The following is a 12,878-nucleotide window of genomic DNA, read 5'->3' as shown; positions in this document are numbered from 1 at the left end:
GGGGGGGTGGCAGGACCTGGAAGGGAACCCACTTTACATCTCAAAAAGTGCTCTAAAAGAACATGTACTTGGGAACTTACTTTTTGAGAGAACCAGTCTGGAGGGCGGCCAGGTTCTGCAAAGGGCTTGATTGCTCTGCTAACTGATACCCTACAAAATGAGAAAAGCATCACACACTAAATTGAAAAAAAAGAGAGAGAAGGTATATATCCACAGGTCAAGGTTTAGAGTACAAAATCTGGGGAAAAAACTGCTACTGGGAAACATTCTGGAATACATGACTATGGCAAAGGACACAGCTACTGAAAAGTCATTTTGGAGGGCAAGTATCACTGATAAACAGTTTCCCTACATGATGTATTTCCTGAGTGAAGTGAAGGTATTAGGACCTACACTAAGGTATCATTTCTGTTCATTTGGGAAATTTTTTCTTTGGTTCTTTTAGAAAATATCTGTCTTTTGAGAAGCAATATTCCAGACTCCCAAAAGTTATCTTTTGATCTACTAATACAGTTCTTAAGAACATAATATAAGAAAATAATTTCACAAAAGAAGCACCAAGAAGAAGGCATGGACATCCTCCCCACAATAACCACAAGTGTGCTGATCAGACTGATGAACAGTTAGGTTTTTTCTAAATGACTGTAACAGCACATTTAACTTATGGTACTTCTCAAGAAAATATTACACCCATAAAAATAACTATGAAATATATGTGGTGATACAGAACATATTCATAACAATATTTACTGAAAAAAAAAGACATGATTTTCTGCTATGATGCACTTATACGACCTTTTAAAAAGCTAAGAGATATAAAGAAAAAGGAAGAAAAGGCAAAAATGAAAACAGACTGAAATGGCTTGAAGCAAGAGTGTGAAGGGGCTTCAACTTTGTCTATTTCTTTAAAAAGATCTGAAGGAAACACGACAAAACATTAGGATTTGTTAAATCCAGGTACCAGATACACGGGCACTCTATATTATTCTGCCTACTTCTCTATGAGGTTGAAATATTTCACAACTTTAAAAAGAAGACTTTTAAATTCTGTGTTGGGATAATGGTTTCACAGAGTTAGTTTATAAAAAAATTCACTTTAACATTGTTATGTAGACAACTATCAGCAAAAAATAAAGTCTGATCCATAACAAACTTTCTTTAAATCAAAAAAAGCCTCCAAATCAAGATTTAAATATTTTTAAAAATGTACACAAAAGTACTAGGGAAAAAAAAGGACAAGTATTTTATAACCTTGGACTAGGGAAGAACTTTCTAATTAAGTCACAAAATCCAGGAGCTATAAGAGAAAATTTTTAATAAATAAACTGTATTTTAAGACCCTTAATGTAAAAATACTACATCAAGTAAAGCCAAATAGCACACTAGTTTTTTAAAAATGTACCCCAAGATGTAGATAAATGGCTAATCTCCCTAATATATAAGGAGCCACCTTCACCCTCCCCACCCCACCACTAAAATTAAAGAGAAAGACTAATAGGTAGAAAAATGGGAATAGTTTACAGAAAAGCAAATACAGGTGTCTTTTTAACAGAAGACATTTAACTTCACTCATCATAGGACAGATGCAAGTGAAAGATATGAGAACTGTTTCAAAGTTTTGATCTTATACTGTCAATGATCAAAAATACGTAACACATTCTATGAGCCAAGGCATAGAAAAATAGGTATGACATATCACCAATGGGAGTATAAACTGAAACAAATCTCTGAGTAGGGCAACTGAAATGCTTAACAAATTTTTTTAACTTATATGTTCTTTGAATCCATAATTCCACTTTCAGTTTGTCTAAGATACAAATCCACACATAACTATACAACGCTATATTTCTATTAGCATATGTCCATCAACAGAGTTCTAGTTAAATAAATTATGGTATATCCATAAAACAGTATCATGCAGCTGTTTAAAAAAGAGCTAGATATTCATATGAAGATATACAATGATCTATAAGGTACAATACTAAGTTGAAGGGGAAAAAAAAGGCAGCAGTGCCAAAGTAAAGTAAAATGTGCATAGTATGTAACCAGTTGTGTTTATTTTGAGAAAGATCTTTATTTGCTTTACACAGCAGTAAAAATTACATACTATACATTGCGTGAATGCATGAGTGCTCAGTCATGTCCAACTCCATGGACTGTAGCTCATTAGGCTCCTCCATCCATTTAATTTTCCAGGCAAGAATACTGGAGAGGGTTGCCATTTCCTACTCAGGGCCACTTGTGTTTAGAGAGAAAAGGTGGTCCAATGGTTAAGAATCTGTTTGCCAATTCAGGGGACACAGGTTCAGTTCCCACTGTGCAAAGATTCCACATGTCATGGGGCAACGAAGGCCCTGCCTTCAGAGCCCAGACTCTGCAACAAAATAAGTCACCATAATGCACACTGCAAGGAAGAGCAGCCTCCGCTCTCAGCAACTAGAGAAAGCCCATGCACAGCAACTAAGACCCAGCGCAGCCAAAAATACAGGATTTTTTTTTTTAAAGGAGAGGAAAAAAGAAAATATTTATTTGTTCAAGTATAAAATTTAATGGCAGAGAAACACACAAGGAACTGCTAATCCTGGGAGATAAGATACAGATGTGTACCATTTTGAATTTTGAACTTTATGTCTTAAGAACCTCCTCAAAACATAAATACAATTTAAAATTTCAAACTTTTACTTAAGTGTTCTTATATTTTTTAAAGAAAAATGTAATAAAATATACATATTGAGTTCTATTTCAATCCAGTTTACTTGATATTAATATTTTGTATAAAAATGAGTTCAGTTTATATTTAAGTTATATTTAAGTTCAATCTGAGATTCGTCAAATTACCATGCTTTGTTTTGTCAGGGTTTACCAGCTCAAGAATAGCTGCTACCTAGAGTATTCTGGTTTCCTCTTTGAAAAGTTATTTGAAAAATATATAGAATTGTAGAAGTGTTACATGTGATCAGTAATGGTGCTTTCATAAACTCATTTGAATGGTTAAAGTAGTAGAGATAAACCCTACAAATGCAAATTTATTAAGTAATTTGAACACTTAAGACAATTAAAAGGTATCTTTAGATACTAAGAGAAAAAAAGAGGGGGGTGGGGGGAACAAATGTTAAAAATGAGAGTATGTCCTGGTAGAAAAAAAGACTGGAAAACACACACAGTCCTACTTTCTGGTACTTAAAAGACATGATGCTGGGAAAGACTGAAGGCGGGAGGAGAAGGGGACAACAGATGAGATGGTTGGATGGCATCACCAACTCAATGGACATGAGTTTGAGTAAACTCTGGGAACTTGTAATGGACAGGGAAGTCTGGTGTGCTGCAGCCCATGGGGTCACAGAGTCAGACACGACTGAGCAACTGAACTGAACTATGATCCAGCAATTCCACTCTTTCAAGAAAAATGAAAACATGCCTGCACAAAAGCTTGTACACAAATGTTCACAGCAGCATTAATTATAATATTCAGAAAAGTAAAAATAACCCAAATGTTCATCAACAAATGAACAAAATGTAGTAAACCCATTTTGTAAACAAGGAACTACAATTTCCTCAAAACAAAGAATAAAGTACTGATACATACTCCAGCATGAACCCTGAAAGCATTATGCTAAGTGAAAGAAGCCAGCCCCAGAGTACCACAAAGTATATGATTCCATCTATATGAAATGATCAGAATAAGCTATAGAGAGACAGAAAGTAGATGAGTGGTGAGGGAGGAGGAAATATTAGAGAGGTAAAGAGATTTGTAGAGTGATTGCTTAAGGGGTAAGAGGTTTCTTTTCAAGTGTATTTAAAATGTAAAATTAGACTCTAGCGCTGGTCCCATTACAGATATATATTAAATTCTATGAATTTAATAAATAAAACTATATTAATAAGTTTTAATAATTTTAATAAATTCTGTGAATATACTGGGAATTCTGTGAATATAATTTTATGACATGTGAATTGCATCTCAAGAAGGCTGTTAAACAAATACTGCTTAAAGGTTAACTACTGGAATCCACCTGTATTTACATGAAGGAAAAAAAAACAAAAAACAACGGTTTCTAATACCCAAGGAAGCAGACATCCTAGATACCTTACCAATTTTGATCGCCACTCCTCATGACAGAAGACGCTAAACACAGCTTTTCTCGGATGGACCATGGCTCTGTAGGGCCAGTACTCAGCAGCTTATGTTCTGAAAGGAAAGATTTAGAGACAACCACTGAGGCACTAACTCTAAGCCCCAAAGGGAGGATTAAAAGTTTAATACAAAAATGTCCTAACCTGTAAGGACAAAGTGAGCCACTATCACCAAATCTTGATTTTCACCTCTCTAGTAAACACCACCACTAGGATGGTGCCTATTCATTGCATGAGAACTGCACTTGATTATCTGGCAAAACATTTTTCTTTAAATGCCATGGTTACTCTACCATATTTAAAAAAAAAAAAAAAAAAGTCAAGTTAATTTAGGGCAGTTCTTCCAAAAAACCCAGTTTTAAGAATACTTTATTCCAGGAACTTCCCCAGTGGTTAAGTCTGTGCCTTTTCACTAGCGGGGACATGGGTTCCATGATCCTGCCTACCACCAACCTCCCCGCCCTGTTTTGGCAAAAAAAAAAAAAAAGAATGCTTTATTCCAATGTGCACCCAGGCCTTATTTCCCAGGATTCCGAGCGGCCAACCCCCGCTACTGCCCCGCCTCCTTCTTAGCATAAACTTGTTTACTTCTCTCTGTTACACCCGTTTCCCTCAAGCTGTTAGGCCTAAGAGACCTTCTCAGTCCCTGAAACAGGGCAAAATGGCTGAGATACACGAAATGCATTTTTTCCCTAGTGGCAGAAAAAGCTCATGATTAACATGCCCCATTTCTCTGTGAGTACAGGCCTCACAAATGTTCGCCAGAAAATGACAGTTTGGGACCCCGGGCACTCCATATGGTTCACAGTATCTCTGTCCGCACGCCGGAGCCTCTAAGGCACCTTTTTTCCCTCTCACCCCGCAAAGCTGACAAACATACAAGAATTCTCTTGGGCTGCTTTTCGCAAAGCTCCGTGGCCTTGCACACCACAACTACAGAGGAGCACTCATCGTGGCAACTAAAGAACAGTCCACGGGAAGCGACGAAGACCCAGCGCAGCCAATAAAAATTCTAAAAACAAAAAAACTCCGCAGCCTTACTGAAATACAAGACTTCACGCTTCTGGGCCTTCAACCCCCAACCGCTGGCCTTAACAGCGCCGCCCAAGCCCAAGTCTCTGACGGCTCTGGGCTCTCAGGTAAATCACTGCTTCTACTCCCTGAGAGTGTGACAAACCTGTTGCCTGGCCTTGGTTCTACAAACACCTTCCACGCAAAAGCAAGGCAAATACTTACTGCCCGTTCCCGTCGCCATCTTGGCCCCGACGTCTCCAACCCCCGAAGGAAGATTTCTGGCTGAATTGAAGCCCAAGGAATTCTGGGAAATAGAGTTCCAGCGTTTATTCGCGGTGCATCCTGGGAAATGTAGCCCCCTGTCCCCACCCTAAGATGAGCTAGCGCCCAAAATCAGGTATTCTTGTGAGTTCCTGGGAAGGAATGTGCGAAAGAACAGAGAATGGTGGCTGAAGCCTTGGGATTTCCTTCAGGCTTTTTAGAAAAGAAATGCCTAGGGTTCAAGAAAAACTGATAAACCGAAGTTCCAGTTGACGCAGCTCCAAAATCCGACAGTTGGTAACCCGTCCCACATTTGAGCAGAGAGGTCAAGCCGAAGAAAACTGTTTCCGGGTTTCGCCCGCCCCCTTGCACTGATTGGTAGGTGCAAGCTTCGCTATCTGATTGGCCGAACGAACGCAGCGCGCAATTTAAAACATTGTATCAGTAACAAAGGTGCGCTTCGTGGGTGGAGTTGTGCTCTCAAGCTGCGAAAGTCCAGTTTCGGCTGTGGGGTGTGAGTGAGCCGGTACCGTAGAAGTGTGGCGTCTTTAGGTGAGTGTGCGGCTGTACTTGAGCCAAGTTGGGGCACCTTTGCTCTGGCGGATTAGGCGTTCAGAAAGCGGAACTGCCGCTATTTCTGTTTTTCTTAATAATTCTGTCCTCACCGTGGGCCTAGGGGCGAGGTTTAGAGAATGAGCCTAGGGCTACTGACACGGCTGAGGGAGGCTCCCTGCTTGGAACTTGGCCTTATGTTTTCGGAGTTAGATATCTGTTCATTCCTGTTTGCGGTCCGAAATGCTGCCTCAGATTGGATTAAATGATTAACTCTTTCTCTCTTTCCCGTTTGCTGGTAGTTGAAAGGAAAAGCGAGTAGGAATTCAGGCAGCGAGACTAGGTTGTCCTGGGGCCAGGGAGTTGTTTCTTACCTAGAAAAGAGGCTGAATTCTTCAGAATTCTTCAGCCCCTTTTATCCCTTAAGGTTCTCCTCCCTACCCACTCTTGTCTCTTTTTAGACCTAAACTGCCCCTGCTGACATGTCGCAAGGGATCCTTTCTCCACCAGCTGGCTTGCTGTCCGATGAGGAGGTCGTAGTCTCCCCCATGTTTGAGTCCACAGCTGCAGATTTGGGATCCGTGATACGCAAGGACCTGCTGTCAGACTGCTCTGTCATCTCCACCTCCCTGGAAGACAAGCAGGTAAAGGAGTTGAAGAGTGGCTTGGAGACTGAAAGTGATATAATCAGCCTACTAGTTGTCCATACAGAGAAGCATGAGGTAAAAAACCCAGGAATTCTAGAGTTTGACAGGTCAACTCAAAATTAAGAGCATGATAAGTAAAAAATGTACAGTTGTGTGTCCATAAGAAAGCTATTAATTGCGTTGCATTAATGAAACTGAACGCTTACTCTCAGTTTATCCTGTGAGGAAAGGCAGTCGTCGTCTCTCCTTCACCATGAGGCCCAGACGTTTTAGTTAATTTGCACAAGTTCATATCACCATTACGTAGGTGAAATGTACATTCAGGTTTTAATATCAACCATGGCTTCCATTTAAGGAAACTTTCTTTCTGCTGAGCTGTTTCTCAGGTGCAGCATTATGGATGTTTGGAGCCATAATTCTTTGTTATAGGGGGCTATCCTGTGCAATTTAAGATGTTAAGCAGCATTCCTGGCTTCTACCCACTAGAATTCAGTAGATCCTTCCCATTTGTGACAAGCACGATACCTGTCCTAACATTATTAAATGTCTCTTGAAAGGGAAATGCCCGTAATTGAGAACAGCTCCACTCAGAAGTCTTCTCTTCTGTAGAAGTTTCATGAGAGCAGAAGCCTTGGTAATATTCTTCACTGTGGGCTACCAGAGCCTCTTAGAATTTCTAGGCCAGAGTAGACGTCTATAAATATTTGTTAAATGAACGTGGTGGGTGTGATTATTTAAGATCTAATAGTTACTAAATGATGAAACTGGGACTCAAATTCAGGTATGTCTGCCTCCAAAGTGCTTAACTGGGTCTTCCTAGGGGTACTAATGGTAAAGAACCCACCTGCCAATGCAAGAGACGTAAGAGACATGGGTTCAATCCCTGGGCTGGGAAGATCCCCTGGAGGAGAGCATGGCAACCCACTCCAGTATTCTTGCCTGGAAAATTCCATGGACAGAGGAACCTGGCGGGCTGTGGTTCATAGTGTCAGAGTCGGACACAAGCGGCTTAGCACACATGGAAAGTGCTTCACTACTGTGTTTTGCTATAATATCACACACTGATTTTTGTATCAGTCAGCCACTTCTGATGCAGATAATCTGTGGTAAGCCAAGTTTTCAGGATACTGAAGAGACAAGGAATGGTGATTAAGTACTGAAAAACTCCATGTGGGTTGGAATGATTATGGAACCAGAGTAACGGCACAGAGTCATCTGAAGTTAATTGGGATAGTGTTAGCATGATTCCCAGAAACTATGTTGTGTTTGCCTATCTGCTCAGAAGTAACTGAGATTAATCTGTGATTCTGACTGGGAATTCTACTACAGGTTCCATCTGAAGATGGTACAGAGAAGGTGAAAGTATACCTGAGGGTCAGGCCCTTGTTACCTTCAGAGTTAGAACGACAGGAGGATCAGGTATGTTTCTGAGGAGGGAGGATTTAAAAGAAGGAATGATACGTACAACAGAGGTTCCCAGGATTGTTTCCTTTTGTGACAACTGTTTTCCCCCATCTCAGGGTTGTGTCTGTATTGAGAATATGGAGACCCTTGCCCTTCAGGCACCCAAGGACTCTTTTGCCCAGAAGAGCAACGAGCGAGGAATTGGACAGGCCACCCACAGATTCACCTTTTCCCAGGTATGGAGTTACTGATATGTGAACAAGGGACCAACATGTAGGAGCAGCTGTATTCCCTCTTCAGAAGGAAAGCATTTTACTTGACTGAGTTCATTATATATGCATGTCTACGGTTTGGAGGACCCTTATGTGTTGTCAGTCATGTACTTTATATACATTAATTCCCAACAACTCTGTTGTTACTATCATCACTGTCCCTATTTTCCTGGTAAGGATATTGTGACTCATTGAATATAATGTTCCTGAGGCCATGTACTAGTCATTGTTAGAGTTAGGACTTGAATCTAGATTCATCTACCAAGCCCATGCTTGTGACCATTATGTTGCTCCATATTGTGTGCAGCATTGGACTTAGCGGATAGCATTCTGTAAGTATTTATTGATTTGGATGAAAGATGGACTGGCAGAGAGTATTTAGGCAGCAACTGGTAGCACTGCAGGAAGAAGCTGCTTGAGTAGTCTCCAGAGCCAGCCACCCAGGAAGGGATGTATTTTCTGGCTTGGCACAGGGAAAAGTGGGAGATGAAGGATGCTGCTGCTGCTGCTAAGTCGCTTCAGTCATGTCCAATTCTGTGCGACCCCATAGATGGCAGCCCACCAGGCTCCCCTGTCCCTGGGATTCTCCAGGCAAGAATACTGGAGTGGGTTGCCATTTCCTCCAATGCAAGAAAGTAAAACGTGAAAGTGAAGTTGCTCAGTCATGTCTGACTCTTAGCGACCCCATGGACTGCAGCCTACCAGGCTCCTCCATCCATGGGATTTTCCAGGCAAGAGTACTGGAGTGGGGTGCCATTGCCTTCTCCAGATGAAGGATGGGTCTCTGAGAAATTGGGTCTATCCCTAGATCTTTGGACCAGAAGTGGGACAGGCATCTTTCTTCAACCTGACTGTGAAGGAGATGGTAAAGGATGTACTTAAAGGACAGAACTGGCTCATCTATACATATGGAGTCACCAACTCAGGGAAAACCTACACAATTCAAGGTGAGTATTAGGCCTCACAGAACTGCTGATTGTCTTTGGCTTTTGATGCTCTGAGTTGAACAGTGCTTGCTGCAACTGTCCATCTTTTGCATGCCTCCAGGTACCATCAAGGATGGTGGGATCCTGCCTAGGTCCCTGGCTCTGATCTTCAATAGCCTCCAAGGCCAGCTTCATCCAACACCTAATCTGAAGCCCTTGTTCTCCAATGAGGTAATGTGGCTAGACAGCAAGCAGATCCGGCAGGAGGAATTAAAGAAACTGGCCCTACTAAATGGAGGCCTCCAAGAGGTAAAGTGTTGGTATTCATAGAGGCAGGGATAGGGGACAAACCTCCAGAAAGTTTTATGCATATCTTATCCCTGGACCCCTCCAGGAGGAGCTGTCCACCTCCTTGAAGAAAAGTGTCTACATTGACAGCCGGATGGGTACCAGCACCAGCTTTGACAGTGGCATCGCAGGGCTCTCCTCCAGTAGCCAGTTTCCCAGCAGTAGCCAGCTGGATGGTATGTACCATGACTGGGCTCTGTGCCAATTAACAGTAGGAACCCATTTTCTGCTCCCCAAAACTCCAAGGGTACAGATTAGAGGTTGCAAACTGAGTTCCACTTTCTGAGGCCCCTGCAGGCTAAAGGAGAGGTGGATTACCCTTGAGTTGATCCTCTGGACATTGGCTTTTTCCCCAGAAATGAGTCACCGATGGGCACAACCAGACACTGTCCCTGTAAGTGTCCCTGCAGATCTTCGCTTCTCCATCTGGATCTCCTTCTTTGAGATCTACAATGAACTGCTTTATGACCTGTTAGAACCGCCTAGCCAGCAGCGCAAGAGGCAGACTCTGCGGCTGTGTGAGGATCAGAATGGCAATCCCTACGTAAAAGGTATGGGAAAACAGTGGCTGGCATGAACCCTGGAGGGGACCTTGAGAGAGACTTGGAAAAGAGTTAGGTGCTCCCATCTTATGTATGCCCATCTTTACATCAGATCTCAATTGGATTCATGTTCAGGATGCTGAGGAGGCCTGGAAACTCCTGAAAGTGGGTCGTAAAAACCAGAGCTTTGCCAGCACCCACCTGAACCAGAACTCTAGCCGCAGGTTAGTAGGTTAATGAGTCAGCCTTTCACTGTGTTTCAGGAAACATTAGTCCTCCACCTGATCATAGAAGATATGCAGTGATTTTTATTTTTTTAACTTCTAGTCATAGCATCTTCTCAATCCGGATCCTGCACCTTCAGGGGGAAGGAGATATAATCCCCAAGATTAGCGAGTAAGTTTTTCCATTTAGAAATTTGGGCTTTGGGGCCATAAATGGTGGTTGGGGGAGGGGACAAGGCAGTCCTCAAAGGAATTATTTCCATTAGATTCATGTTCTCTTTCCTTGGGTACAGAGTTTCTTCACAGGCCCTCCCCTCCCTAGAACTATATGAAGGGGCTAAAAAGCATATAACATGGGGCCCTAATGTCAGATCCTGTCCATCACTCAAGGTTATCACTCTGTGATCTCGCTGGCTCAGAGCGCTGCAAAGATCAAAAGAGTGGTGAGCGGCTGAAGGAAGCAGGAAACATTAACACTTCTCTGCACACCCTGGGCCGCTGTATCGCTGCCCTGCGCCAAAACCAGCAGAACCGGTAAGCTTTTCACTGCAAGCCAGGATGGCCTGGCACTCTGCAGTTTGCTAAAAGACTTCCTGATCATCACAGGGGCTAGGGCTAGTATCTCCTCAGGGGCTAGAGCTCTGCTCACAGCACTATTCTCTTTAATTCCCTGCCAGGTCAAAGCAGAACCTGGTTCCCTTCCGTGACAGCAAGCTGACTCGAGTGTTCCAAGGCTTCTTCACAGGCCGAGGCCGCTCCTGCATGATTGTCAATGTGAATCCCTGTGCGTCTACCTATGATGAGACTCTTCACGTGGCCAAGTTCTCAGCCATTGCTAGCCAGGTGCGAAGCTATAGGTGTGATGATTGTGCTCACTTTGGGCTGGTACCTGTACTTCAGAAAGCAACTAGGAACTAGTAATGGATTCGATTAAGATTTTTTTCCCCTCACAGCTTGTGCATGCTCCACCTGTGCAACTTGGATTTCCATCGATACATTCATTCCTCAAGGAACACAGTCTGCGCGTTTCTCCCAGCTTAGAGACTGGAGCTAAGACTGACCCAGGCCTTGGTGATGACATTGAAAATGAAGTTGACATCTCCACATATGGGAAGGAGGTGAGAATGCAAGAAAACTTTGGTGCAGCGGCTTGATGGCTATACATTTTCCATGCTATGTTCCAAGTGGACCTGTACCTTTTTAGGGCATGGACTTCTGATAACCTCTGACCTGTGTGTCCCTCCTAGGAGCTCCTACAGGTGGTAGAAGCCATGAAAGCACTGCTTTTAAAAGAACGGCAGGAAAAGTTGCGGCTGGAGATGCAGCTCCGTGATGAAATTTGCAATGAGATGGTGGAGCAGATGCAACAACGAGAACAGTGGTGCAGGTACCAGCCGAGTAACCCCTCTTGTTCTAGACCGTAGGGTAGGAAGTAGAGACTAGGATGGAGTAGTGCCTCAAGATCTGCTTTCCAAGCTCACTCCTCAGAATCTGCACTGACTTCTCTTTTCTCCTCTGACAGTGAACATTTGGACACACAAAAGGAACTACTAGAGGAACTGTATGAAGACAAACTAACAATCCTCAAGGAGTCACTGACAAGTTTTTACCAAGAAGAACTTCAGGTGAGTTGCCCTGAACCAGCCCCAAGTAGCTGCTCAGATTCCCATCGCTAGCTTGCCTGAGATAAAGTAGGGGCGGAATGTGTAATTCACCTTTCTCTTGTCTCCTTAGTGCTTTATGTCAATCTGTGTTTGATGAACTGATTTAGAGTTTGGCCAAGAAATGGTGTAAATGCTAATTTACAGGGAAATTTTTGTTCATTCTTCAGTCATCTATACCTGTAGGATTCATCTGACTCTGAACAGAATTGTGTTCTCTGTTTCCCTTTAGGAGCGAGATGAGAAGATTAAAGAGCTAGAAGCTCTCCTGCAGGAAGCCAGACAGCAGCAAGTGGCCCATCAACCCTCAGGGTCTGAACTGTCCCTACGGCGGTCACAAAGATTGACTTCTGTTTCCACCCAGCAGTTCCACGAGATTAAAGCTAAACTGGAACAATGCAAAGCAGAGCTAAACTCCACCACTGAAGGTGAGGAGGGAGAGAAGGCAGGAAGCAGAAGTATTTCAGGGAAAGCTGTTCTTCAAACTTGGGCCTTCTGGGGCCAACTCCAGCATAATTTCCTTGACTGCCAAGCTACATCCCCCTGACGTTTCATTCTGGGATGCACATGGCCTCACTTGTTATGTTTTTTGCAAACTACTGTTAATTCAGTTAAAGAGTCCAAGGCTAGAAAGCCTACACATGTGAGGTTATTGTTTCTTTCCTTCAGAGTTGCAGAAGTACCAGAAAATGTTAGAACCCCCACCCTCAGCCAAGCCTTTCATCGTTGATGTGGACAAGAAGTTGGAGGAGGGCCAGAAGGTAATTAGCTTTCTCCGTTACCAAAGCTCTCACCTAAGACAGTTTCCAGCACTGTATCCCTGATTTATGTGAGGACAAGATGCTTTCTGTGCCATCCTGGAGTGGCTACTGCATTCTTACGGCTAGCCTTCT

The 12,878-nt window shown here is 42.8% G+C and overlaps 2 protein-coding genes across 9 annotated transcripts in view; one reads left to right on the top strand and one right to left on the bottom strand.

The window, feature by feature from the left end:
• The window catches only part of BRD8 (bromodomain containing 8), a 30,568-nt gene extending 24,841 nt beyond the window's left edge, over positions 1-5,727 (bottom strand). For 4 of the 7 annotated variants that reach the window (XM_010844443.1, XM_010844444.1, XM_010844446.1 and 1 more), the window contains exons 1-3: positions 5,371-5,722; positions 4,093-4,189; positions 81-150 (exon numbers count right to left, since the gene is read on the bottom strand). In XM_010844443.1, coding sequence (XP_010842745.1) covers positions 81-150; positions 4,093-4,189; positions 5,371-5,389 — 186 coding nt within the window. In that variant the 5' untranslated portion in view covers positions 5,390-5,722. Of the gene's footprint in view, positions 1-80; positions 151-4,087; positions 4,190-5,370 lie in introns of those variants that run through there. The other 3 variants (XM_010844441.1, XM_010844442.1, XM_010844447.1) reach the window with 3 other exon arrangements.
• A 109-nt stretch (positions 5,728-5,836) lies between these two features.
• KIF20A (kinesin family member 20A) overlaps positions 5,837-12,878 on the top strand; it is an 8,537-nt gene continuing 1,495 nt past the window's right edge. Inside the window, exons 1-17 of one of the 2 annotated variants that reach the window (XM_010844448.1) lie at positions 5,838-5,961; positions 6,423-6,605; positions 7,938-8,027; positions 8,129-8,248; positions 9,093-9,231; positions 9,332-9,519; positions 9,605-9,734; positions 9,915-10,109; positions 10,213-10,324; positions 10,428-10,496; positions 10,715-10,858; positions 11,002-11,167; positions 11,278-11,442; positions 11,572-11,711; positions 11,847-11,949; positions 12,218-12,413; positions 12,655-12,746. In XM_010844448.1, the coding sequence (XP_010842750.1) occupies positions 6,444-6,605; positions 7,938-8,027; positions 8,129-8,248; positions 9,093-9,231; positions 9,332-9,519; positions 9,605-9,734; positions 9,915-10,109; positions 10,213-10,324; positions 10,428-10,496; positions 10,715-10,858; positions 11,002-11,167; positions 11,278-11,442; positions 11,572-11,711; positions 11,847-11,949; positions 12,218-12,413; positions 12,655-12,746 (2,211 nt within the window). In that variant the 5' untranslated portion in view covers positions 5,838-5,961; positions 6,423-6,443. Of the gene's footprint in view, positions 5,962-6,422; positions 6,606-7,937; positions 8,028-8,128; positions 8,249-9,092; positions 9,232-9,331; positions 9,520-9,604; positions 9,735-9,914; positions 10,110-10,212; positions 10,325-10,427; positions 10,497-10,714; positions 10,859-11,001; positions 11,168-11,277; positions 11,443-11,571; positions 11,712-11,846; positions 11,950-12,217; positions 12,414-12,654; positions 12,747-12,878 lie in introns of both variants that reach the window. The other variant, XM_010844449.1, reaches the window with a different exon arrangement.

Source organism: Bison bison, unplaced genomic scaffold (genome assembly GCF_000754665.1).
Source record: "Bison bison bison isolate TAMUID 2011002044 unplaced genomic scaffold, Bison_UMD1.0 scf7180017864203, whole genome shotgun sequence".
Taxonomy (NCBI): domain Eukaryota; kingdom Metazoa; phylum Chordata; class Mammalia; order Artiodactyla; family Bovidae; genus Bison; species Bison bison.
This window is presented reverse-complemented; position numbering and strand designations above follow the sequence as displayed.